Here is a 26,466-nt window from a genome sequence, read left to right as displayed (position 1 = left end):
AGGTTTGTTTGGTTTTACAGCGCCTGCAACACATTTAGGTCATATCAGTGCCAGTAAAAAAGATGAATACTGGATAGTAAAAACATTCTAGATGTACAATTAAAATGACTTGAGGAAAAAGTAAGACAAAGGGGAATGGTTCAAATAGGGAACAGATGTAGATTCCAAGAGCACACTATCAGTGTACTTAGTTTGAGATTACCTAAATATTTCACCCAGACATCAGCACAAGATCCCAATAAAAGAAATACACTCAAACGTTTACAAATTATATGTGAAAAATATAAAAATAACAGTACATAACAGAGAGATGATTTACAAGGAAAAAAGTAACATCTCCCAAAACAATAACTATACATTTGACTGTTTCCCTCCCAGCAAGGACTCCGGCCAGGGTTTAGACAAAACCAAGTAATCTCATTCCAAGACAAAGACAGAAAGCAAATTGGAAAACAGCTATAAGGGGATAGAAGACAAAGTAAGTACCTCCCTGCCCCCTATGGGAGGTCGGAAACCCCACCCAGTGAATTTACATGCCTTAACCCAGAATCCAATGCAATGTCTTGTGATTATTGTAATCCGATCAATCACTGATCATGCTCACCATTGCTTGATTTCATTACAAGATGAAACACCAAACTACCTGCTAAAAAGTAATTATTAATTACCTGCATTTTTCATAATAATATATTTTCATAAAATGCTATGAAACCCCATCAACCAAAATACACGACTATCTAAACTGGAGGCGACTGAATAAGTAAAAATAAAAGCATTGACCTACAAATTGTATGCTCTTCTCATTAAAATGTTTCAATTTCCAATTAAAGAACTTCAAAGTTTAACCTTACCTTAAACAGACTACATGGCACGCCAATATAAGGCTGAAGCTTGTGTTTGAAAGACCCAAGGGTTATTCTTTTGTCCACAGAAACATCCAAGACTAAAATTTGAAAATTGGAAAATAATAAAAACAAAAGATGGATATGATGATGAAAGGAGAGCAATTATGGACAGTCTGGGTGTGCTCCAGACCTGCCACAAGTACCAAATTTAAACAATCATAATAATAAATACCGGTATACAGATGATAATATCAACATTTGAAGAATGACATTTATCGCAAAATGCATAACTCTAACCCTTAAATGATTTATCACTTTAAAATGCTTTCGGGGTGAAGTGGGTTAGTTCAATTTGATCAAATACCATTTTTTCCTTTTTCTACAAAATATTAATTGAAAAATCTAAATTTATCCAAATTTAGTTCCCCCCCCCCCCCCCCCCCCCCCCCCCCCCCAAAAAAAAAAATATATATATATATTAGTGATGGCAATTTGTCAAAAAGGAGGAAAATGTATCGGTCTATCAGTCAAACTCAAACAAAATCATAACCTAAAATATCATAGTTTCATATATTATATTACCACTTCTATTGTACATCTATTCTTAATAGTATCTTCTGTTATGTCAATTTTTAATGAATTGTCCTTTCCAATATTTTTTTAAAAAAAAACCTTCTATTCAAGAGATTCAAAATTAACTTTTGGTCAAAAGGCCTGGAAGTATATGTTTTTTATAGTTTTATCTGTTACTATAGCCCAGTGGTTACGGACCTTACAAATAAGACTCAAGTATTTTTAATAAATTAAAATGGTTAAACATTGTAAAAACAAAGGTAAAAGGAGTAAACTTATAATTGTAACAGAAAATATCATCTCTCTACTATAAGCAGATGATGTTTATACATGGAGATTGAGGTAAGAATGGTTGAGAGAGATATAATATGGATAAGGGAAAGATATAGGTGAGAAACAGACACACAGAGAGAGAGAGAGAGAGAGAGAGAGAGAGAGAGAGAGAGAGAGAGAGAGAGAGAGAGAGAGAGAGAGAGAGAGAGAGAGAGAGAGAGAGAGAGAGAGAGAGAGAGAGAGAGAGAGAGAGAGAGAGAGAGAGAGAGAGAGAGAGAGAGAGAGAGAGAGTAGTTTAATTGATGATTTTTTTTTTATCTAATAAGTTATAATAATTATCTTTTTATATGTACCAATAACTGTACTACCACTCTTGACCTACTTACAAATAAAATCTAGACTCATTTACCCCCACCTCCTTCCTTTTCGACCATCAATTGCCTTTTCCTAATTTTGACATCTGGCACCAGTTTGTCTAGACTGACGCCATAAAAATGGGAGTGTCACCAAAATTCATAAAACTGAGCACAGGTGTCAAAATATGACACAAGATATGATGGTGATCCACCACTTAACCTGAGCTTTTATCAGTCAGAGGAAAATGTTTGACATGGCAAAATCAGCGGAAAATTTCTGAGAATATCCCAAAATTCCGCGGAAAATTATAATCACTGATATGTGTAATATATATATATATATATAATATATATATATATATATATATATATATAATATACGTTGTGTGGCCAAAGCCAGTTACTGCAACCCAGCTAACTTTGAGGTGCTGCAAGGTAGCTTCTGCCTGGTTCATTTAATTTTTCCTTTGAAGTAGTTTCTAAAATAACAAGCTATTTCTTTAATCAAATCATTTCTATACAAACCTCTGTCTTCTGTTTCTGAAGACATCTTCATCACAGCATGAAAGTATCGATTTCTGTCAATTTCTCCCTCCTGACTACTGACAGCATCAGATGATGAGCCATTGTTGTTGACTCCTGTTGTTGTGTTATAGTTGGTAGATGACGACGACAATAAGGCTGAAGAATGGAGTGAAGATGATGGAATAGGTGGTGGTGGTGGGGGTGGAGGGGGAGGTGGTGGGGGAGGTGATGGGGGAGAAGTATATGGGTCTTTGAGATCATTTACTGAATTGCTACACAAATCTGGATTGAAATAGAATTGTGAACGAGAGGCATCCACCTCTTTATCCCAATCCTCCTCTCCTTCAACAACTTGTTCATCTTTGTTCTGGACATTTGAGTTTTCTAAGCCGTGCTGATCATCTGTGTACTCTATAAGATTATAATCAGGATTAAAATCCAATGCCAAGCCAGAGCTTTGGTTCACAAATCCAACTACCCCTGCCATATTCCCCACACCATCTCTGTCATCATCTTCAAACTCGTAGCCGTCTTCTGGAGATGAAAGGATTGGATCAGGATCTGGCCCTGGAGAGCTTAGATTTAATTCCACACTAGCACTAGTATCATCCCGACTGTCTGAATCCTGTCTCGAATCAGGGCCAGCACGGAATGATGAGTCCAAACAACTGTGGTAGATGGATGGGTCACTGTGACAGCTGGTAAGGCCAACATTTGACAGTTTTGAGCACAAATCTGGGACATCCAGATCTAGTGAAAGTTGCTTGTGGGAAGATGAATTGGGGATGATGCCAGATGAGGACAATTTTCTGTCAGATGACCCGAGACTGGTGGAGTGTTGGCTGTAAAACATAGATGCCTGAGAACTTGCGGATCGCTCCCCTGTATTTTCATCAACCAAAGCAGCAAAGACTTCCTCATCCGCAGCAAAATTCACAAGAGCCTCCACTCTCATGGAATCGTATTCTATCTTGTTACAACTCGCTAACTCTATTTTAACGTTTTGCGTGCCATATAAACTTGGTAGGGCTATGATGGCAGCATCTGGATGTGAAGTTGATGAAGATGTCTTAGTATTATGGTTTGGCTGACTGGTATCTGTGCCCGACAAACTGGATAAGGAAAATCCAGATGCATTGTCCAAGCCAGACAGAGAGTGTTTGGAGTTGGTGTCCCCGCTGTAGAATGCAGAATCATTCTCACTGATGCCTTCATCAACCTGTCCTCCATCTGAGGAACATTGATTTGGTGAACTGTGACTGATGGAGTATGGGATGTGATTAAACAGGTTATTGGCAGCTGCCTTTTTTTGACTTCTTTCAACCCTCGAAAGGAAGGTTTCGACTGATTCTGTAAAGAAATAAAAAGTGTAATTTTGAAAACTTTTCCATTGTAACACCAAACTCGTTTTGCTTTTGTTTTTAGGGTTTTACAGTGCTTGCAACACATTTAGGTCATTTCAGCGCCGTAAAAAGGAAGAAAATGGGATAGTCAAAGATTCTAGTTTTACAAGTTGAGAATATCACACAAGTATATGTAAAACAAAGGGGACGGGTTGAAATAGGGAACAGATGTAGATTCCAAGAGCACACTATCAGTGAACTTAGTTTGAGATCACCAGATCATCCAAACACAAATACAGGTCCCCACAAAGAGGAATACACTCAAATGTTTAGAAACCAATTTATATTTATAACAAAATAAAAAATGTAACAGTAAATAACTGAGAGATAATTTACAAGACAAAAAATATCATCTCCCAAAATTATAACTATACATGTGAATATTTCCCTCCCAACCAGGACCAGAACAAAACCAAGTAATCTCATTCCAAGACAAAGACAGAAAGCATATTGGAAAACAGATATAAGGGGATAGAAGACACAGTAAGTGCCTTCCTGCTCACTATGGGAGAACTCCAAACTCCATTGTTTTGCCTTAAAACCTTCATGTATATAGCCAAATGTGAATTGTAACTTATAACTGAACAATAAAATTTGAAACATATCGAGATGGTTTCCTTTGAAGTAGCAGTTTTTGAGATTTGCTCTTACAAATTATATAGGTTATATAAAGACATTCCCATTGCAAAACCCAGTTATCCAGGTACATCTCTCATTTACTTGCATGACAAACACAAATTGACAATTGAAATCATGCAAATAATTCAATTACACTAAATTGAATTTCTTTATTTTAAATGCAGAAAAGCCTTTAACGAAGGAAAATAAAAAAAACAAAAAAACAAACAACAAAAACAAACCCAACCAAATTTTAAAAAATATAAAGTCATAACTTTAATAGTTATGATTAATAACTTTGTAATAAAATTTTAATTAATGATTTCATGATAAAAGACAAAATATCTTCAAGTTACTAAAGTCAAAACAATTCGACATACTTGGGCTAGGCAGAGAACAGGTGATGTGAATGGTGTGTTGGTACCGATCCAATAGTTGACACAAACGGGAGTTGGAGTAGGGCAGACAAAAGTCTTCGTTGTTTTCTCTCATCTCAATAAACACTTTGTTTGACTTATAGAATCCCTCCGCCTTGAGGGTTTTCAGGGGCTCCACAAGCAGCCTCAAGTCGTTCTGAAACCTCTCAAGGACCATTCTCAAATTGCTGGGATTGGATAGGTCAAACACCTGACATGGAGGAGATGATATAAACAAGTAGAATGATTTCATAATGAGTCTTGACCTGTGACAATCCAAATGATATTATAGATTCTCATGTCTTTTCCGTTTCTTTCTTTGCATTCATTTTTGTACATTACTTTTACAGTCCACAGCTTCTAAAAGCTTAGTATTTACTAAAAAGGGAGACATTCGGACTAATATACAGCTACTTAGACAATTGATTTACGAAGAAATATAATTATTACCCTTCACATTGAAAAAAAAAAATGATAAAAAAAAGAAATTCACATCTGACTGTCAATCATATTGATGCTATGCATTTAGGTAAAACATCACAACATCTGCCAACCGGATATAACAGAACATACCAACCCATAAAACTATGTGTAACCTTGAACGTTTATAGCCTGATATCATTTAGGAAGAACTTATCGCCAAAATGGCTGTTTAAAAACAATAACAGAGCTGAGTGATGTCAGTTTTATTCCTTCTGTTTAAGGACTCCAATTGGTCTCATTTTTGGACAAGGAGAAATAAACCACTTTTTTGATACAACACATTAGGGGGAATATAAGAGAAGGTTACTCACCTGAGTCAATTGTTCTTTGAAACTCCCAACAGTTTGGATGTGGTAAGCCCTGACATTTACTGGAGGGTGGATGACTTTAGACTGCAAGTCAACCAAAAATGCCTTCACTGTGACACCTTTAAAAACAAAACATATATTTTGTCATTTTCAATTTTTCACCTAAAAAAAACCCTGATAAATGATAAAACACGATTTTGGGCTTTCCTCAATCAAAATACAATGTTTTCAAATAAATGTAGATACCATTTTAAAGCAAATCAAAATTTCAGATTTCAATTATGACAGGTTAATGATGTGATAATAGTAAATGATCAAACTTGAAGGCTTTTAAGGAGAATGTTTTATTTTTATTTATTTTTTTTAATATGTTTATGATCAAAGTGCATAAAACGAGAATAAAAGAATTAATTTAATTAGCTCTGAATCCAATGGCTTTTTGGGATGAATCATAGAATATCATAGAGAAAGTATTAGAGAAAGTATTTCAGACATTGTTTTGAATAAATTCCTACAAGTTACCTCCAGGTTTATATTCAAGAAACGTTTGCTCTGGTCGCTTTGTCTCCAATAGCAAATCAAATGTATAATTTGCTTTTACACCACCAAGGACGACGGAAATAACCTTGTCTTCATCCCCTTCATAGGACTTTTCTAAGGAGTCCTGATATTCATCATACTTAACAAGTCGGCAACAGTCTAATGACACAAACTTGTCAAGTTCAAAAAGCTGTGGACAGATATTATAATAATCATTATTAGCATGGTGATGATGATGATAAAATTATATATCATTTATGCTCAGGGGAATTTTTAAATTTATTTTTGGTGTCAATTCAAAAGATAACCCAGGCATCAGCTGCAATGCACTGCAACAAAGACTCGTTCTCTTGCTTAAAAAAAAAAAAAGGAGAAACCAACAATTGGCCTCAATCCTGGGTCTCCCAGATCAAAATGTGATGCCTCGGCCATCTCACATGTGATAACGATGATGATGATTAAATTTTTTTTTAATTAAAAAAATTCAAGAGCCCATTGCCACCTCCATATTGATTTTTCATCTCCTCAATCAATCCTCTACCGTCCCCTGCTCCAGTCAGTCTGGAATTTATTTCAACATTCCTGACATAACCTTTGAGAACACTGGCTGATTTATGATGACTCACCTTCCAAGACGTTTCAGTGGCATCCTGTAAAGTGTTGTCCTTGTGAATTTCCAGTCTTATGTCCATCTTACGTTGGTCCACAGGATGAAAGCAATATACTTTGATCTGAAATTGTACATTACTTCTCTGTAAAGGCGTCTTTCATATCAATTTCAAGTGCTGATCTTTTAAATCAATAAAGATCTCAATCTTTACGTTTTCTTAACAAAACTACTTAATGGCAATGAACCGAAGAGCAGATTCATGATTAACATTTTTTTTAAACGAATAAAATAGAAAAACCACACAACACAATAAATTTTTTAAAACACTCGAAATGAGACAGAGAGAGAGAGAGAGAGAGAGAGAGAGAGAGAGAGAGAGAGAGAGAGAGAGAGAGAGAGAGAGAGAGAGAGAGAGAGAGAGAGAGAGAGAGAGAAGAGGAGAGAGAAAGAAAGAGAGAGAGAGAGAGAGAGAGAGAGAGAGAGAGAGAGAGAGAGAGAGAGAGAGAGATTTGTTTTTGTTTTTAAGGGTTTTACGGCGCTTGCAACACATTAAGGTCATATCAGCACCAGTAAAAAGGAAGAAAATGGGATATTTAAAAGTTCTAGAATTACAATAAAGCATCCAAGAAAAGGGAAGACAAAGGGGAATTGGTTCAAATAAGAAACAGGTGTAGATTCCATAGCACTCTATCAAAGTACTTAGTTTGAGATCACTAAAAGTCTCATCCAGACACAAGCAAAGGTCCCCGTTAAGAGGAACACACTCAAATGTTTTACAAATCATATATAATATAAAGAAAGCATAATACAGTGCATAAAAGAGAGATGATTAACAATGACAAAAATATCATCTCCCAAAACTAACTATACATTTGACTGTTTCCCTCTCAGCCAGGGGATCCGGCCAGGACCAGGACAAAACCAAGTAATCTCATTTCAAGACAAAGACAGAAAGCATGTTGGAAAACAGATATAAGGGGATAGAAGACACAGTATGTACCCCCCCTGCCCACTATGGGAGGTCAGGAACCCCGCCCAGTGGAGAGAGAGAGAGAGAGAGAGAGAGAGAGAGAGAGAGAGAGAGAGAGAGAGAGAGAGAGAGAGAGAGAGAGAGAGAGAGAGAGAGAGAGAGAGAGAGAGAGAGAGAGAGAGAGAGAGAGAGAGAGAGAGAGAGAGAGAGAGGGGGAGAGAGAGAGAGAGAGAGGGAGAGACAGAAAGAGTAAAGATTATCAACAATTATTAATAAATCTTTTCTTTTTTTAATGAGGATAATGGAACTTTTTTTTTTAATATGTAAGAGCATTAAACAAATACAACAAACCACATTATTTTCTAAATTTTATTTACAGGACTTTCAAACCTCACCTTACAAGTTGACTTGTCTATTTCTTTCTGTCTGCGTTCTGCTTCTTCCTTATCTTTCTGTCTCTGCAATTCTGCTTTCAAGGAGACGGGGAAATTTTCTGGCTGCATAAAATCTGAAATATAGAAATTACATTTAGCTTGCATGATACGCCTTTTGTACATAAAGCTCAATTTATTGATTGTGTTAAGGAAGCCATAGACAATAATGTAATGTAGATGTTATTTTCTTTTAAAGAAAATAAATCAGTGCTATTTCCAACCTTTCTCTAGTAAGAAACAGGCTTTAGAAAAGATGTGATGTTCAAACTGGAGATGGAGCCAAAGAGTGTACTGAATAAAAATGTTTTCACAAAGAGAGAGAGAGAGAGAGAGAGAGAGAGAGAGAGAGAGAGAGAGAGAGAGAGAGAGAGAGAGAGAGAGAGAGAGAGAGAGAGAGAGTGAGTAAGTGGTGAGAGAGTGAGTAAGTGAGAGAGAATAAAGATAGGAAGATTTGTGTATAATGAACTTACCTGCATTCAGAGTCTTATCAATCCGTCTATACATCAGCATGTAAGCACTAGTTGAGCTATGAAAACAATTTAAAACTGTGTCAACATTGTGCAGCTTTGTCTCATGAAGGGGAAGGGATATTTTAAAAATTATTTTTTCAGTGTTGACTGAGAGCAAAGAAACTTATTAAGAAGGGAAAATTATTAGGCATACTACGAACAAATGAAGTGACTATCTAACTGACTAACTCTCTCTCTCTCACACACATTATAATAGACCTGCATGTGAGTCCTGACCAAATTGTCTGAACTTTTTCACACATATCGCCTTACCGGATCTTTTATTTTGTAACTCAGTACTTAGTCATATACATTTTCTTTTGGATTGTCCAACCGAAAATATTTATTTTAAAATGTTAAAAAGTATCAAAAATTTATAGTATAGGGAAAAGGGACAGCATGGAGGTAGAGTGGTAGTTTGAAATTTTTTTCAAAAATAAAAATTAACAATTATTTTTTACATAGACATATAGGCCTTTAAAAACCATTTAATAAGATACCTTACTTTTGGATCTAGGACAAACGGTTCCAATGTTATGATGATTTTACTACTCTAAATTTACTCTTACAAAAAGCCAAATTGATTGAGAATTCCCCACTGGACAGAGCCTCTCGATAAGGTGACTACTGATTAAAACGGGATTTTAGCAGAGAGAAAAGAGGGTTGGTCACTTGTGGTCAACATTAAACATACTGCACTGTCTTCAATCTTTATGAAATTTGATATAGACATAGACAAATGAATTATCTAGATGCCTTCTCTTTTATTTTTTTGCTATCTCAATTTTGAAAAAGATTTCAAAAGTTTTAAAATGACGTTATCTTTATCAAATTATAATTTTTGATACAATATGTCAACATTGATTTCTATCACATCAAAAGAAATCTTGATCTCTGCCCTTTAAAATGATACCAGTGCCGTTCATATACTATGAAAAATAATGCAATAGTGATTATGTGAAATTGTGTTATTCAAATTTTAACCCAAAGTTGCGCGGCTTTCACTTGTCCAATGGCTAATCGGCACCTGTCTACCTACAGACTGGAATCAGTTAGGTCTAGGGTTGTGAAGCTTGGAGAGAGGACGAGTCTCTGTCTCAGCAGTGAAAACAGCAGGCAACGACTGAGCTGTTTTTTCTTTTTTTTCTCTTGTGTTACTCACTTTGAATTTGAGAATGCCTCTTTATGACATGAATGATTTTCCTTTGCCACTGTAATCGGACCCCCCCCCCCCCCCCCCCCCCCCAGTAGTTTTTAACCTGGAATAATTGATCTTATCGCTAAAGAGCAATAACCATCCCAATCATTAGACTTTAATCCACTGGCAAAATTTTTTTTACAAAATGTAGCACCCGGCTGTGCTGGATCTCTCACGTACTCGGAAAGAAAATCATCGGTGCAGTCTTTCTCTTCCAGATTCCAACCAATTCCATTTGAATAGATTTCGAACACCATTCTCAACTGACTTCAGATCCGATGAACGGTCAAAGAATTGTTCAGGCATGATAACAAAAAATAATGTAAAAGAGTAATAGATCAAAATATACGACAAATCCAGAAAGTTGATTGATAGAGCGAATAAAAGTGAAATGTAGCAACGTTCAATTGAACAAGAAAAATTTCGAATGGAATACCGAAAGTATGAAAACGAAAGTTAACGAACTGCGCATGCTCGATTATATCGACACACTTCTCGTTTTTTCAGACAGTGAAGAGTTACGGTCAAATCGGAGACTAGCGAAGTTTCCCGATAATTGCCGAACGAGCATAACGAGGGCTTGAGAGTGCCGACAATATTGTCGGCAATCCGACGCCCATTCGTCGGCACTTGACTGCTCGCCGCCGGTCGAATTGGGGATCGCCGACACTCCGACAATTGACGGCACTTGCAATCAGATTACTTTAGCAATAAAAAAATAAGTGATCCGGGAGATCGCAACGACCGTGATTGTCGGAAAACCGACAATTGTCGGCACACATGCAGGTCTATTATAACCATATGTTGTATTAATGATCATACTAATAATAATAATAATAATAATAATAATAATAATAATAATAATAATAATAATAATAATAATAATAATTCAAATAATAATATTTAGCTCTTGTATAGCGCATAACCAAGACTAGGGCATGCTCTATGCGCTTCACAGTTACAAGAATGACAATCTAAAATATCACTATCACACACACAGACACACACACACAGACGCAAAAACAGACACACTTTCAGTTATTACTCAACAGAAGAAAATAATTTTTAAATTCTATATCAAATAAATGTGAACCATTGACAGACTTAAAAATATGGTTTTGTAAAAAAATAATTTAAGCTTTGATTTAAAACATCGACACTTGATGCTTCACGAATAGCTCTGGAAAGATCATTCCATATTTGTGGACCAAGTATTGAAAACGATCTCCCACCATAAAATAAATAATTTGATTTATTGTTTACTTGAAGTTTAGTGTGGTCAGATGAAGACCGTAGCATTCTAGATGGAGAATAGACATTTATGAATTCGTTAAGATACCTAGGTGCTTAAACCATTAAGACATTTAAAGCAGATAAGGGTGACCTTGTATTCAACTCTTTCTTTCCCTGGCAACCAATGCAATTCAAACAGAATGGGCAGCGAATGTTCATATCTCTTTGGTTTTGTAATCAATTTTGCAGCACTATTCTGAATTGATTAAAGTCTTAAAATTTTATCTTTAGTTATCCCAGCCATAAGAGAATTAGAATAATCTAATCTTAATAATATAAATGTTGTTACAAGCTTTTTCTTTGTCTCTTTAGTCAAGTAGGTTCATACATTAGCAATTTTCTTGAGATGTGAATTTAAACTTTTGCTTAGATTATCAGCATGTGAATTCATGCCCAAATAGCTATCTAAAAATAATCCTAAATTTCTAATTGTTTTACTTGATTTTATAGATTTGTCATTAATATCAAAGTTCATCACCGGGAAAGGACAATTTTTCTTTATCTCACATAACATTATTTATTTAAGTTTTTTTCATTATCAAGTTTAAGTTTATTTACATCCATACAGCTTTTTAAATCAACAACACAATTTTCAACTAGTTTTTGTAAAAGTAAAATATTATCAGGAGTATCATTTTTATACATTGGTGTATCATAAGCATAAAAGTGGTAGTTCATATAAAGAGGCTGTTGATACATTGTAAAAATAATAGGCCCAAGGACAGATCCCTGGGGTATTATTAAATACCTTGAATATGCAGAGGAGTAGTACCCTCTACCATAGGCCGATCCTCCATAAGTTTTTCTTATGTCGTCATATGTGATCTGAAACAGTGGTTTAAGCTATGGATATGAATAATGACAATCAAATACCAAGCTTCCTTTTCATTTGTAACACATTGAACAAATTTACAATGTCCAATAATTGATGACAAATTAGCATGTCAATTGATACATTTGTTTTTGAGGAATCCTCAACCTGTCAACTCAACATTTCCTACAAATAGCAACACTTCATTTTCTAAAACAATTAGAAGCATAAATGTAAAGTTTTGGATTAAAAAATTAACTCTATATTAGAAATACTAATAACAAGACAACCATAATGGGAGAAACATGTCATTGAACATTTGTTTGAGGGATTCTGACACACTACAATATTTTTTTTAAAAAAAGAGAAAGAAAGTTTGATTAAAAATTAACTTATATATAATATAATAATAAAAATATATAAAATATATAAATATATTAATAATAATTTTTTATAGTAATAATATATATATATATATATATTATATATATTATTATATATATATATATATATATATTATATATATATTTATATATATATATATATATATATATATATATATATATATTATATATATATATATATATATTATATATATTATATATATATATATATATATATATATATATTATATATATATATATATATATATATATATATATATATATATATAATTTACCTTTGAAACCTGTTGATCATTAAAGCTGTACCAACGACCATCTTTGAAAGATCTAAAACGATAGAAAATCAATAGAATTGTTTTAAATAAATGACGCAAATTTGGTATTAAGTGAAAAATAGTAAAAAGATTTAAAAAACAAAACAAAACAACTCTTTGCAGGCCTCTTTCATCAAGTCCTATAGAATTTGAGGATTTTCTTGATTTTGAGGTTTGAACAGATAATTACAGACCAAGAGCTATTGTAAACAAAAACATTTTTTTGAAAATAAAATATTTCAGTCATTTTATTCCTACACTTAATCCCCTTCCAAGCCCACAAAAAGAAGGGGAGAAGTCATTTTGTTTTAATTTAAATATTTTTTTGTTGTTGTTTTGAAAACCACCAATAAACTTTTAAAATATGCCAATTCTTACTTGATATAGGCGTAATAATGACCTCCTGATGCACTGCCAGAGTGAATCATAATAGAAAACAACTCATATACATATGGACCCTGGAAGAATGGAAAAGAAAACATAGTTATTGAACATTTGTGCTTATTTAATAATAGTCTTTGAAAAATATCCATCATTACATTTTTCATTTTAAATGGTGATTTGTATGTGCTTTCGCTACTGTTTACAGATGTAAAAACAGGCAATCACTCCTAAGCTACCTTGGAAGTCCAATTATAAAAGTGTGGTCCCCAGAAAAAAAAAATCTACTGACTTAAAAGACTAAAGTTAAAGGTTTATGGTGAAAGACCACAGCTATGACTGAAAAGCAAACTTACAGAAAGAAACCTTGGGTTCCAGTTGAGAGATGTCAGAAAATCAATAATATCAAGAACAAACAAAAAACAACCTAGAGTCATGAGCCACATAAAGGAAGGTTTACAAATATTTGAAAGACTGAAAGTAAAAAGTGTAATATTGAATGATTTTTCTATATTCAATATTTTGACAAGTTTCCAAAATAATCATAAATTACATGTTTTCCAAATTTATTTATCATTTCTTATAAGATGGTTTTCATTTTCATTACAAATGTACAGAAAACCAAAGAGTTGTAATGTGTTAAGAGTTGGAGCCCTTTATTTTTTTATCTCCGTCCGATATATGTTGTTGTCTAGTTCACCTTGTTCAAAATATTCAGGTGTACAATAAGTACCTGGCCAGTATCTGTGACGTCTCTGTCATTAAATAAATGACTAGAGCCTTACAAGTGTCACGTCTTGCCCTACATTTTCAGCACTGCTGTGGACTTGCTACTTGTAAAGTCCTTTGAACATATTTATTGGACATTGTGTTATCTAAACGTTAATAAGAAAATAAATTATCTAAAAGTATACTGTGAAGTTCCAAATTTCATTGCTGAATCAAAAATGAAGTTAAAATCTTGAGTTATTTTTAGACTTATCGTTGACAATGTTGAGAGATCAAACAGTACTTGCCTCACATCCAGAATATGAGGCATTGCGATTATTTTTAGCTACTGCATCGCTGTTGACACTTGATGACTCACTACTTGAAGATGTTCCTGAACCTGTTATTTCAATCTCAATGCCTTCATCAATACCTTAAAAAAGATTATTTAAGTGTGAAATTATTAGACAAAACACAGAATGTTTTAATAAAAAAATAATTTTCTATAGAAAGACAAAACCTACTTTTCATTCATTTTAGTAGGAGAACATATATTAATCGATTAATATGATCTCAACTTGTCAAAAAAAAAAGTCTTAAACCTAAGTCTTCCATCACAAAAAAAAAGAAAAAAATGTCTTATCATTGTTTGAAGGACAGCAATCCTGGATAAGGTTGTTCTTTTTTAAATTCTAAAATCAATACACTAAATAGAATGCGAAACACAAATGTAATATATTGTGAGTAAAATAAACAATAATTTCAAGCATGATGCCTAAAAGATAGTTTTCAACAGATATCATAACAGTGACATGAAAACCAATCTTTCATTCATTTTTGCAGGAAAACTTTTGATTCATAAATTAAATAATCTATATGATTCTCAACTAACTTGTTAAAAAAGTCCTAAGCTATGATAGGTTGAAAAATAATTAGAAGTGTTAGGCATCGAGCTTGAAATCCTTAGTGATTCACATATTTTAAAAACGCATTATAATATGGTAGAAGCTTCTCATCCCATGCTGTGTACTGATTTTTAAATTTTTATATAATTATTTAGAGAAAGAAAAACATTTGACAAATGTCACCATAATGTTAATGAGTTGCTCAAATGATTAATTATAAAATCTTTTCATTTTCAATATGAATTATAGTATTTTTACCCTCATCACTGCTGTCAATGGGCTCTTGGGATAAAGTAGAAAGCTTCTCTTCACTGTTCTCTTCTTCCAGATCCTTGCTTACAGATTCCTCCTCAAGGGTAGTGATAAATCCATTCAAGTCCAGTACCTCTGGGAAAGTCATTCTGACAATTGGAGATGAATAAAATTTCATGTTAAACTTAGCTCAAGACAAGATAATCAAAAATGAAAAATTAAATATCAAAATTGACCAGGATGAGCAAATGGCTTTCTCAATGAATCATTTCTTCCGTTTTCAAATTTTTTTGGACAATGAAGGGTTAATCTAATACAACACAGTTAATTTGTCAATGAGTAGAAATCTGAGAAAAATGAACATTTAGGCAAATTCATTCAAGAAACCAACAAAACCTATCTACGTTAAATGATTATAATCCTGAGCTTTAAAATTTGAGCTTTTATATATCCACTCAAAATGCCCAAAGCGCTTTACAAGGGGTCACTGGCCAACAGTAAGACGAGATGATATTACAATTTTTTTCCCCGGACAAAGACAACGTTGTTAAGGGACAGGTACTCATTTTATACCTTCTTTATACCTTCTAATCATTGATGGGTATTAAATTAAGATGGCAAGCCTGTAATCAATTGGATTCAATGGTCTGATGTCACGTCTGCAAAAAACGAGCAGCTTGGTTCTAAACAAAGATAATCGGTACTTTTTATTCTTCATGCTGGCTAGAACTTTTTCACATGTCATGTGATCAGAATGTATAAAAGTCAAAACATGATCAGATTTATAATGTTTTTCTCATCTGGATACACTTTTATGCTCGTTGGAAAAGTATTGCATTAAGGCGTCCGCCATTGTTCCGATAGTTTAGAACCAGTTACTAAGTTACTATGCGTCATTACGAGGGAAGTGACGTCACAACTGTTGAACCCTATTCTTTCTGTTGCTAAATGTGACCCACTGTGTCTAAGCGGTATTATGTCGGGGTGAATTGGATGCTTGGAATAGAATTTATAGTCACCAAATGAAACCTGTGATTACGTAAGTTCAATCCGTAATAATTGAGAATTAATACAATTTCCCACATGGCAAAAAACTCAATGTTTGTATCTCTTACCATTTTAATTCTAAATTCACTTTTTGGGGTCAATTTCATCCTGACATAACACTGTTTTGATACGATGGGTCACAAATAATTATATAAAAAAACTCCATTTCATTAAAACGGTCAAAGGCCTCCTTCATCAATTTGTTGGCACTGGATATTTTTCAGAGAGAGCAGTAATCGTATCCTTGGGCAGACCGTCACATAAAACCTGTGTAACACCAGTTGAAACATTCTCTGCCAGCACCTTCCCTTTCACTTCTGTCCTGCCTACCACATTCTCGAAATATGAGAATGCCTGCTCCATCATCCCTGCATCTCTACTACTGCCTGGCACCATATCAACTGACCGCGAAAGGTCAGCATTACATTCTACATCTTTACTGCCTGACCGCGAAAGGTCAGCATTACTTACATCTTTACTGCCTGATCGCGAAAGATCAGACTCAATGTCATCATTACATATTGGCCGCGAAAGGCCAATATTGACATTAGCATCTTCCTCCTCCATTTCATTAAAACGGTCAAAGGCCTCCTTCATTTGGCTCACCACTGGCACCAATCCCATCAACACACTGAGTTGCTGTTTTATTTCATTAAAGTCCAGTTCACTGCTACCAACGCTACTACTACCAGCACCGTAACTGCTCCCTCCGTTTTCTTTCCTTTACCTTTCCCCTTCACACCTCTTACACTTCCTTTCCCAACACATTCCTTCTCGCTCGCCCCGTCTTTCACTTTACCACCTCCTTTCCCTTTCTTATCGTCCGCTCGGCTACTCTCGATTGTTTCTTTCTCCATCACTGACTCGGAACCAAAAATGGCGTTCATTGTTTGTAAACAAAGGGACCGAGATGGCAGGCGATAAATAGGTGTTAAACTATTGTTTAAAATTGCACAAGTTTTACGAATATATACACTATCCAGATGAATGAATTCACAACATATAAATTGAACACAATTCCGTTTGAAAATATAGAATAATAATAATATAGAATTTAAATCAAATTGAAGTTGGTGGGCTCCAGTGATCAACGCTAAAGCAACGCTAAAAAGTGATCACGTGACGCAGCGCTTCCTCCAAGTGGCTCCTATCAGCATTAAAGTAGACGGAATAATTATATAAAATATATCTAATACTATGTATTTGTATAAATATTTGTCCACACAAAGAAAAGCATTTTTCAAACTGGAGTAAGAACTGATGTCAGAAAATGAATGAGGAATTAAACAAAAAGAGGCCCTGCAAATTCTCCTGATATTATTTTGTTTCTTGACATACATTAAATTATAACTGAACTTAATATGTGCAGAGAGTATGCTTTTAAATCAGCAATATTTTGATATGACTAAATCAATCTCACTTGTCGTTGAGCTTGATTCTGTTCATGGTTGCGTAGTCAAAGTCAAATCGTTTTAATTGCAAGGTGAGCAAATAAGGAAAGGATATAAACTTTAGGCCCTGGGTAATAAAAAAAAAGAAGATACATATTAAAACATGAAATGGAGGTCTTAAATTCAATTTCTACAAATCATAAAATGTCATACAATTTCTTACTAAATGTTAAAAAATTGCAAATGCAACAATTGAAAAAAACTAAAATGATATTTTGACAAAACAGACAATTATTATGTTAGATGCTATAAGAAATTGACATGTTTTATTTGTATGAATAATTATAACTATGAAATACAATTTAATCATATAAAATGTTCATTTTCATAAAAAAAAGAAAAACAATTAATACAAATCAAAAGCATCATACCTTGTGAGCATTGCACTTCTTATTGCACTTCTCACAAAAGTATTGGTTGGATTCCTGGAGGATCTCTGGTTGTACAAAAGCATTCAGTGCTTCCATCTGAAAGAAATATCATATTGAATGGTATAATATTGTTTTCTTATATACCAGATATACTTAGTCAAAAGTAACAACAAATAGTACAAATTCAGAATCCATAAAAAATAAATGCTAATCTCATTGAGCAAACTTTTGTCAATAAAATGAAAAATATAAATGCTATTAAGGACAATTATTTTGGATAATGACTTACCACACTAGAATATGTTTCCAATGATCCAAATGGGCGAATCACAAGGGGAATGTCCAGGTATGCATCAACTCTGGCACTCTCATAGCCACACTTGGATATAGATCATTAAAAAAAAGGTATGTTAAACTAATTGCAGCTGAATAAAACGAAAATAATGACAACAACAGGAGCGATAACAACAAAAAATACAAAATTCATTTAAACGCAATCTTGCCAAATGTGCTGAGTTTTGAAATAATTAGCCAGAAATCCAGTAGTCTCATATCTTTATTAATATCAAACTTAAAAAGTACAGAAGAAAATGAACATTGTTAAGAATTAGGTTAAAACTAAAACTTAATCTCCATTTCAAAACCATCTGAAGTAATTCAGATCAATTATTTACTTCATTTGAAAATATTTTCCAATCTTTGAAAGAAGCTGTTGTTGATAAATATAAACTAATGAATTAATAAATATTAAAAATGAAAAAAATAAATAAATATCAAAGCCAAAAAAAACAAAACATGTCTTTTCTCACCTCCAAACATTTGACATAATCTTTCATTTTGCCTTGATATAATTGATTGATGAGATTTGCTTGTACTGTATTTTTCCACTTTTGTTCTAGTGCATCAAACATAACCCTACACAACTCCTGTACATCATGCTGTTGCCAAACTGAAAAATGAAAGAGAAAAGAAATAAACATTGTATTCGTGACTCAGAGGTGATGTGTCTCGTCTTAAAAGATATTTTTAAAATTAAAAAAAAACTATGTAGAGGCTATGAGGGGAGTAATTGAATCATTTTGAAGCCCACAGAGCATGTGTGAATCTGAGGAATGCTCTATTTGAATGATGATATGTATTTTATTACTAAGAATCAACAACTATTTTGGAGGAAATTAATCTTTATTTAATAAAACCTTGTAATAGATATAAAGAATAGCAAAACAATAAAAGTGACCCACCGTCTCAAAGCTGTTTTGTTTTTGTTTTTAATGGTTTTACGGTGTTTGCAACACATTTAGGTCATATCAGCACCAGTACAAAGGAAGAAAATGGGATAGCAAAAAGTTCTAAAAATACAATTAAAGCACCCAAGAAAAGGTAAGATAAAGGGAAATTGGTTCAAATAGGAAATAGATGTAAATTCCAAGAACACACTATCAGTGTACTTAGTTTGAGATCACCTAAAAGTCTCATCCAGACACAAGCACAGGTCCCTACTAAGAGGTATTCCACTCAAATGTTTACAAATCATATGTAATACGCAAACAAAACATAGTATAGTGCATAACAGAGAGATGATTTACAAGGAAGAAAATAACATATCCCAAAACTAACTATACACTTGACTGTTTCCCTTTCAGCCCGGTTATCTGGCCAGGGCCAGGACAAAATCAAGTAATCTCATTCCAAGACAAAGACAGAAAGCAAGTTTGAAAACAGAAATAGGGGGATAGAAGACACAGCAAGTACCTCCCTGCCCACTATGGTGGGCCAGGAACTCCACCCAGCGTTTCAAAGCGATATTATGTCGGGGTGAGTTTAATACTGGAATTAAATATAATTTAGTTACAAACATGAAATTCTATTTGTTATGGTGGAGAATAAAGACAATTTATTACAATACAACTATTTCAAAGTTCCTATTTCTTACCTTCTTAATCCTAAACCATTTTTAGAGGGTCAATTCATCCCAACATACGATTTTGAGACGGTGAGTCACAAACACACTCTCACTTTTCACACAGAATCATCACATGAATTTTTCAGCTCAAGCTACAACAAACAACTGACTTCCAGAGTAATGCTTTTTTTATTTACTGTTCCTCCTTGGATATCATCATCTTTACCATTGCTATCATTATTTCAGGTGATTTATTTAATTGGCCCTTAGCTTTACCAAAACAATTTTATTTGTCAATGGCAATGGTTGGAAACTATTACTAGTTACTGATGTTGTAAAGAAATGGAATTTTAACCAAGAATATACCTTCACTACTATCCCAACCAAAACTTTTTGTGAGGTCTGTAGTCTCAACTGATCTTTTCTTGCTCATCTGAAAGTAGAAACATAGTGCAAATATAAGCAAAAAAAAATATCATTAAAAGTAAATAACATTAGTGGAAACATCGTGCAAATATAAGCAAAAAAAATAATTGTAATTAGTGAGTAATTAGTATGGAAGAATTTCTATAAGATCAACATTAACTACGTAGCAAAATAAGTTCAATTAGACGTTTTCTAACATGTGTCTCAAGAATGTGTGCTGTCATATCTTGGTCTTTTTATAGATGCAATAAGAACTTTTTTTTACTGTCCCCTCACTACTCAAAGAAAGAAAGAAAGAGAGAGAGAGAGAGAGAGAGAGAGAGAGAGAAGAGAGAGAGAGAGAGAGAGAGAGAGAGAGAGAGAGAGAGAGAGAGAGAGAGAGAGAAAGGGGAAGGAGGAGGGAGAAAGATATGAAGAAGAATGGTTTTTCAAGTCCTTTAAAATTTACACAACTCACTTGTAATTGCAAAAATAACCGTTGCAGCTGATAAGGAATGCTCTTCTCTGTGTCTTCTTCTGTTCCATCATAGGACCATCTATTTCAGAAATTACCAAAAACATAATTGTAGAGGGATCAATTCATCTAAGCTTAATTCGCTAACATAAAATCTTATCCTGTAAGATCCTGATGTCATAACGTAAGAAAATGACCTGTAATATTTTTATTGCACATTTGTATTAAGTACAGTTTATGAATATAGATTGGGTACCAAATTCAATCTAAATTCTAAATATGCAATTATATAAACGTTTTTCGTTTTTTTTTTTTAATATCATTAAAAAGCTATCTACTATTTACCATCTGAAGCCATTCCATTATCACTCTTTCTTTAGTATTTTCATAATCCCAGACTTCAGGCAGCCCCCACCACTCTCTAAAAAGCTATTTGTAACGATAATGAGAAGAGATTAGAGTGACAGACCTGTAAAGGGCATTCCTAAATTCTGGAGTCATGTAAAGGGTCTGGAGAAGACTGTTGAGATAACACGTCATTGCTTGGTTGACTAAGCCAACATAGCCTGAAATAATTTAAAATGAGGAAACATGTTACAGATAACCTTCATTAATTTAATGTCACAGAACAAGTTCTTTCAATATCATGATTATTACAATTATCTTATTCCTTTATTGTTTTACCAAAAAGAATGTTATCGTTATGGGCCAGAGGCCTAAAATAAACTTTTGAGCTTGATCTATTTCAAAGCTGCATATAACAGTAGACCAAATGAGTCAGATTTTCAGGGTTGGTAGATGAGTTCTCAAAAGGTATTTTCGATTTGCTTGTCAAACTTAAGACAACATTACTGACCCACATGAGAGGAGAATCACAGCAGTACCTTTTTAAACTTTTGCCAGGCAATTGTATTAGGTTGAGGACATTAAAAGTAATATAGTGCTATATTATCTACTTGAATAATCCTCAAATGAAAACAATTAAATACTTTTCACTTTTAATTTACAAAATAATAAAAAAATTAGAAAAAAAAACCTAATCCAGAGGTTTTCACATTGCACTGGCTATTCAAAATTTATATTTAAAATCTTTAAAGATCAGACTCAGTTAACACGCAGTTGTTTTAAGTTTCCTTTGAGAGGGACGAATGAAAATGTGTTCCTCAAACGATTCAGTATAAAGATTTTCTCACCAATTTCATTTTTGATGATAGCTGGACTGTAAGAGTAGTCATCTGATAAACCTTGAGAAGACGCCACTGGTAAGGTACCATAACCTGAAGGACTCTCAGATGACTGCTCTGTCTCTGAAAACCCCTCTTCCTGCAACATAAATTTCCCATATTTCAATACACTTAATGTATCATATAATGCAAGCGTTGCACTATAACTATAAAGATTTTGAGAAGTGACACCTTGTTTATTTGGGTTAGTTTTTTTCCTTCTTCACATTATATTTCATAGATTTTGTGTTAAACATGTGAATGAAAATGGGTTTTACATGGTGTGATAAATACATAACCTGCACATTTTCAAGATCCTTCAAGAAATTTATTATAGAAACCATTAATGCTGTTTCTGTTGTTCTATTTTATTAGAGGTTTTCTTTACTTATATGTATACATAAATCATTGTAAGAGTGATTGTTATTGAAATTGTACATCCAGAAATTGTTTGTTTTGTTTGTTTTTAATGGTTTTACGGCACTTGCAACACATTAAGGTCATATCAGCGCCAGTAAAAAGGAAGAAAATAGGATGGTAAAAAGTTCTAGAATTATAATTAAAGCACCCAAGAAAAGGTAAGACAAAGGGGAATTGGTTCAAATAAGAAACAGGTGTAAATTCCAAGAGCACACTATCAAAGTACTTAGTTCGAGATCACTAAAAGTCTCATCCAGACACAAGCAAAGGTCCCCACTAAGAGGTATACACTAAAATGTTTTACAAATCGTATATAATATAAAGAAAACATAATACAATACATGACAGATGATTTACAAGAAAAAAAATATCATCTCCCAAAACTAACTATACATTTGACTGTTTCCCTCTCAGCTAGAGTATCTGGCCAGGGCCAGGACAAAACCAAGTAATCTCATTCCAAGACAAAGACAGAGTGAGTTGGAAGACAGATATGAGGGGATAGAAGACACAGTAAGTGCCTCCCTGCCCACTATGAGAGGCCAGGAACCCCACCCAGTCCAGAAATTGTTGTACCAATAAATAGAATTAGTTTCTCGTGTATAAAATGCTTTCTCTATTTTTCTGCATTTAATCAAAGAAATAACAAAATAGTAATAAATCATAAAGCCTTCATCTGCAGGAGCCTAGATTTCACTCTAGTCAAAATAAGATATTTTATCATTTTCATCAAGAGAGCAGTAACAAAGTTGTATATTGTGTAAAAAATGAGTCACATTGTTGTTACAGTTCCCACAGTGAAAACAGGTCAGCAGTCGTAATCAGGAAAGCAATATAATAAATGATAATTTGACAAAATTTAGTCAGACCTCTCTATGCATTAAAAGATTGAATTATTTTTAAGCAAGGTCAATAGTCTGACTTGTTTATAAATTCTTGTGTAAATAAACATAACTCACTATTTGTGCTCATTACCAACTTACCATCTTTTCAGGCTGCTTTCCCTCTAGCTCATGAATGTTGAAATTATTTTTCTTCGAGCCATTATTGCACACTGTGTAGAGCGAGACCCATTCATTTTGATCCTCTAACACAATCTGGATTTATGAGAATAAAACAGAAAAAGCAAAGTTAAAATCTTCTTCATTGAAGCATACTGACACTTGATAAATGTGAAAGTGTGGAAGGAGTTGAAATTTTTGTGAGGTTTGAAAACGCAGACAAAATGTTGAAAACAATTGAAAAAGATGGGTAATTTGTAATAACAGGCCCTCCTCTGAATTGAAAGGAGCAATTGCTTGCTTCGCTATACAAGATGGGTCACTATTGAAGTCAAGAAACTTGAATAGTTCCACTAAAGCTTGGATTGTACGATTTTCATGCATCAATTAGTGGCTTAAAAGTAATTTCCACACAAACAAATACACACACACACACAAAATCATATCAGTGCCACCATACGAATCATGCAATGAACATCTTTATGGTGAATGGTACCACCTTGTAATTGCAGGTGACAGGAAATAAAGCTTGATAATAGATAATCCAAAATAATGATTTACTATGATTTCATGCATAGTTAATCTGCAATACAACTCAAAAAATATTTTGAATATTACATTTAGGATCTCAACACCACTAGCTCATCAGGGCAATGTTCTTATAGAGACCAAGCAGACGAGTGGATCTTATCACCCAAATACTCATTTCCTGCTGGAGATTAATACAGTATACATTATAACAAGAAAAAGAGAAACAAAAAAAACATCATGTGCCAACAGATAGAGGACATCTCACCACAGATATTTTGTCCACAAATACAATTTCATCTACATTGTAAACTATTTCAAAATTGAACAATCTGGAAGGTCTTTGTGAGATGTCTGTCACATCACCTAACAAATGAGCAAATAAAATATAAAATTCCCTTTATTTGTCATTCTGAGATTATTTTCTTCAAGGTCTATCTCAAGAAAAGACTGAGATAACATAAACATCAGCTGGTGTGCAGCACCAAAAATGAGTAATATGGGCTGAATTCATAGCCCCCCCCCCCCCCTCCAAAAATGATAACATATTGGCTTGAACTCAGGTCCCCCAGGTGGATGTGCAATAACTTAGCCACTTGAATCTTCTCTCCTAGGGAAGAGCATTTAGCTTTCTGCAAAAAAAAAAAAGATGTAATAATGTGACTCTTACATCTTCATCACCTCCAAGCAACACTTCAAGATGAACAGAGACAGTATCCTCCTTGTAACCACATGCTCGTGCAATTTCCTTTCCAGCTTGTTTTGCTGGTAGCGAGCTCTTCAGTTTGAGAGTTTTCTTAACTGCAACTCCTCCATTACTATCTACAAAATCCCGGACGCTACACAAAATGTCTTCATCCTCTGAAGATGCAACATCAAGGCTGAAACGCTGAAATCAATAAAGAAACATATATGTCAAAGAATCAATAGCATACAGATATAGCTGAAGTATTGTTAAGGGTAATGACGATAATGACGACAGTATTATGTCATGTCACTTTGAACCTACCACTTTCTTGATCAACATAATTTGGTTAGCTTTCTACACACCCCATTCCCTTACAATTTAAATTTCCGCTTGCAAATTTTAAAAAGGGAGGAATTATCAGGTCAATATTAGAATATGCCAGCGCCGTGGGGACCCCTACACAAAAAATGACAAGACAAGATTGAAATAGCACAAAGAGCAGCTGCAAGCATGGGTGCCAGCAGGAAGAAGTGCTGAAACCTGAAACTAAAATCTCGACACTTTGCCAAACCTGAAAATGTTCCTACTGAAAAGGCGGCCTAAACTTTACTCTTATTTCATTGCCGTTTTTATACCATTATCAAAAGATTACACTGAAAAGGTGGCTGAATCACATTTTTGAATTTTTACTGATGGTATTAGGTTATTTTACTCAAAACACTGAAACCGGAGGTATTTGACTTGGAGATAGCGCGAAACCGGAATTCCGGCATGAACCGGAAAACTGGCACCTGTGGCTGCAAGATTCTCAACTGGATGCAAATCCAGAGACCCGGATTGTGTGACATCCTCCCTCCAGTCACTTGAATGGAAACCATTGAAAAGCCGGTGCAAGGTATATGAAATTTCAGAACTTTATAAACTGCCATCCTACTTCTAATCAATATAGAAACAAAGTTCAAACTCATTTTGTAAGCAGTGTCGCTAGATTTTTTATATGATATTTGTTTCAAGTGCAAGAGTTACACATATCTATAATTTTTGTAAGCTGCATCTCTATTTAGAAGGCAGTTCAGTGAGGAGCAGCAGTAGTAGTCAAATTGTGACCCAACTCGTCCATTTCAAAGTTGTGACTGGAAATTGTCATTCGCGTTTAGGGGGGTTCAGTTAAAGATGCATAACTTTGTTATAAAGAGGAATATCGCAGATATTTTGGTATCATTTTTTTTCGTCTTTCAATTTCCTTTGAATGGTGCCAAATAAAATAAAAAAACATTTAAAATTTCAGGAGTTATATGAAGTTAAAATTTATCAATGTTCAAATGTGTTTATTTTGCTATTTACAGCGTGTTTTTAAAATAAAAATGCTTGTTTTTAGAATAACATCTACACTTTATTCATGCCAAATTTTAGGGCTCTATATCTATGTGCAGACCTTTTTAACTCTGCTGTTTTCATTATCTTCTCATCATGGCTGCCCAAGCAAAATTTTTAATTTAGTTATTTATTATTTTATATTTGGTCCATAATGTATTTAGTACTAGTACTGTCATTTACTATGTTTTTATTTTTAATGCATACTTCCAAACTTTTTTTACGGGCATTTTATTGTTTTTATTTTTAAAGTTTATATTTGTTTTCTTTGTAAAATCCGATATTAATAATATCGATATTTTAAAAAAATATCAATTGCTTTAATTTTATTTCATTTAGCCATCAAGTCATCAAGTTTCTTTCCCATCTATTTAGATATATTTGTTCTCGGTTATATTCACATTCTAAAGGTCTTAAATAATTATGGTAAGAAGTTCTATTAGTTATAAAT

At 33.7% G+C, this 26,466-nt stretch overlaps 1 protein-coding gene across 1 annotated transcript in view; it reads right to left on the bottom strand.

Annotated features, from left to right (window-relative positions):
- LOC144968442 (ubiquitin carboxyl-terminal hydrolase 47-like) overlaps positions 1–26,466 on the bottom strand; it is a 37,005-nt gene that overhangs the window by 8,917 nt on the left and 1,622 nt on the right. The window contains exons 2-24 of the mRNA XM_078906817.1: positions 24,624–24,842; positions 23,408–23,521; positions 21,975–22,104; positions 21,251–21,347; positions 20,785–20,863; positions 20,268–20,334; positions 18,808–18,947; positions 18,288–18,377; positions 17,999–18,094; positions 17,597–17,694; positions 15,136–15,278; positions 14,281–14,405; positions 13,262–13,341; positions 12,845–12,896; positions 12,103–12,179; positions 8,825–8,880; positions 8,316–8,428; positions 6,967–7,071; positions 6,323–6,530; positions 5,804–5,919; positions 4,974–5,220; positions 2,573–3,922; positions 852–943 (exon numbers count right to left, since the gene is read on the bottom strand). Of these exons, the coding sequence (XP_078762943.1) occupies positions 852–943; positions 2,573–3,922; positions 4,974–5,220; positions 5,804–5,919; positions 6,323–6,530; positions 6,967–7,071; positions 8,316–8,428; positions 8,825–8,880; positions 12,103–12,179; positions 12,845–12,896; positions 13,262–13,341; positions 14,281–14,405; positions 15,136–15,278; positions 17,597–17,694; positions 17,999–18,094; positions 18,288–18,377; positions 18,808–18,947; positions 20,268–20,334; positions 20,785–20,863; positions 21,251–21,347; positions 21,975–22,104; positions 23,408–23,521; positions 24,624–24,842 (3,894 nt within the window). The remainder of the gene's footprint in view (positions 1–851; positions 944–2,572; positions 3,923–4,973; positions 5,221–5,803; positions 5,920–6,322; positions 6,531–6,966; positions 7,072–8,315; positions 8,429–8,824; positions 8,881–12,102; positions 12,180–12,844; positions 12,897–13,261; positions 13,342–14,280; positions 14,406–15,135; positions 15,279–17,596; positions 17,695–17,998; positions 18,095–18,287; positions 18,378–18,807; positions 18,948–20,267; positions 20,335–20,784; positions 20,864–21,250; positions 21,348–21,974; positions 22,105–23,407; positions 23,522–24,623; positions 24,843–26,466) is intronic.

The sequence above is a fragment of the Berghia stephanieae genome, chromosome 3, assembly GCF_034508935.2.
Source record: "Berghia stephanieae isolate SIO BIC M18660-M18661 chromosome 3, UCSD_Bste_1.3, whole genome shotgun sequence".
In the NCBI taxonomy this organism is placed as follows: Eukaryota; Metazoa; Mollusca; class Gastropoda; order Nudibranchia; family Aeolidiidae; genus Berghia; species Berghia stephanieae.
The sequence above is the reverse complement of the archived record's forward strand: the minus strand, read 5'-3'. Positions and strand labels throughout refer to the sequence as shown.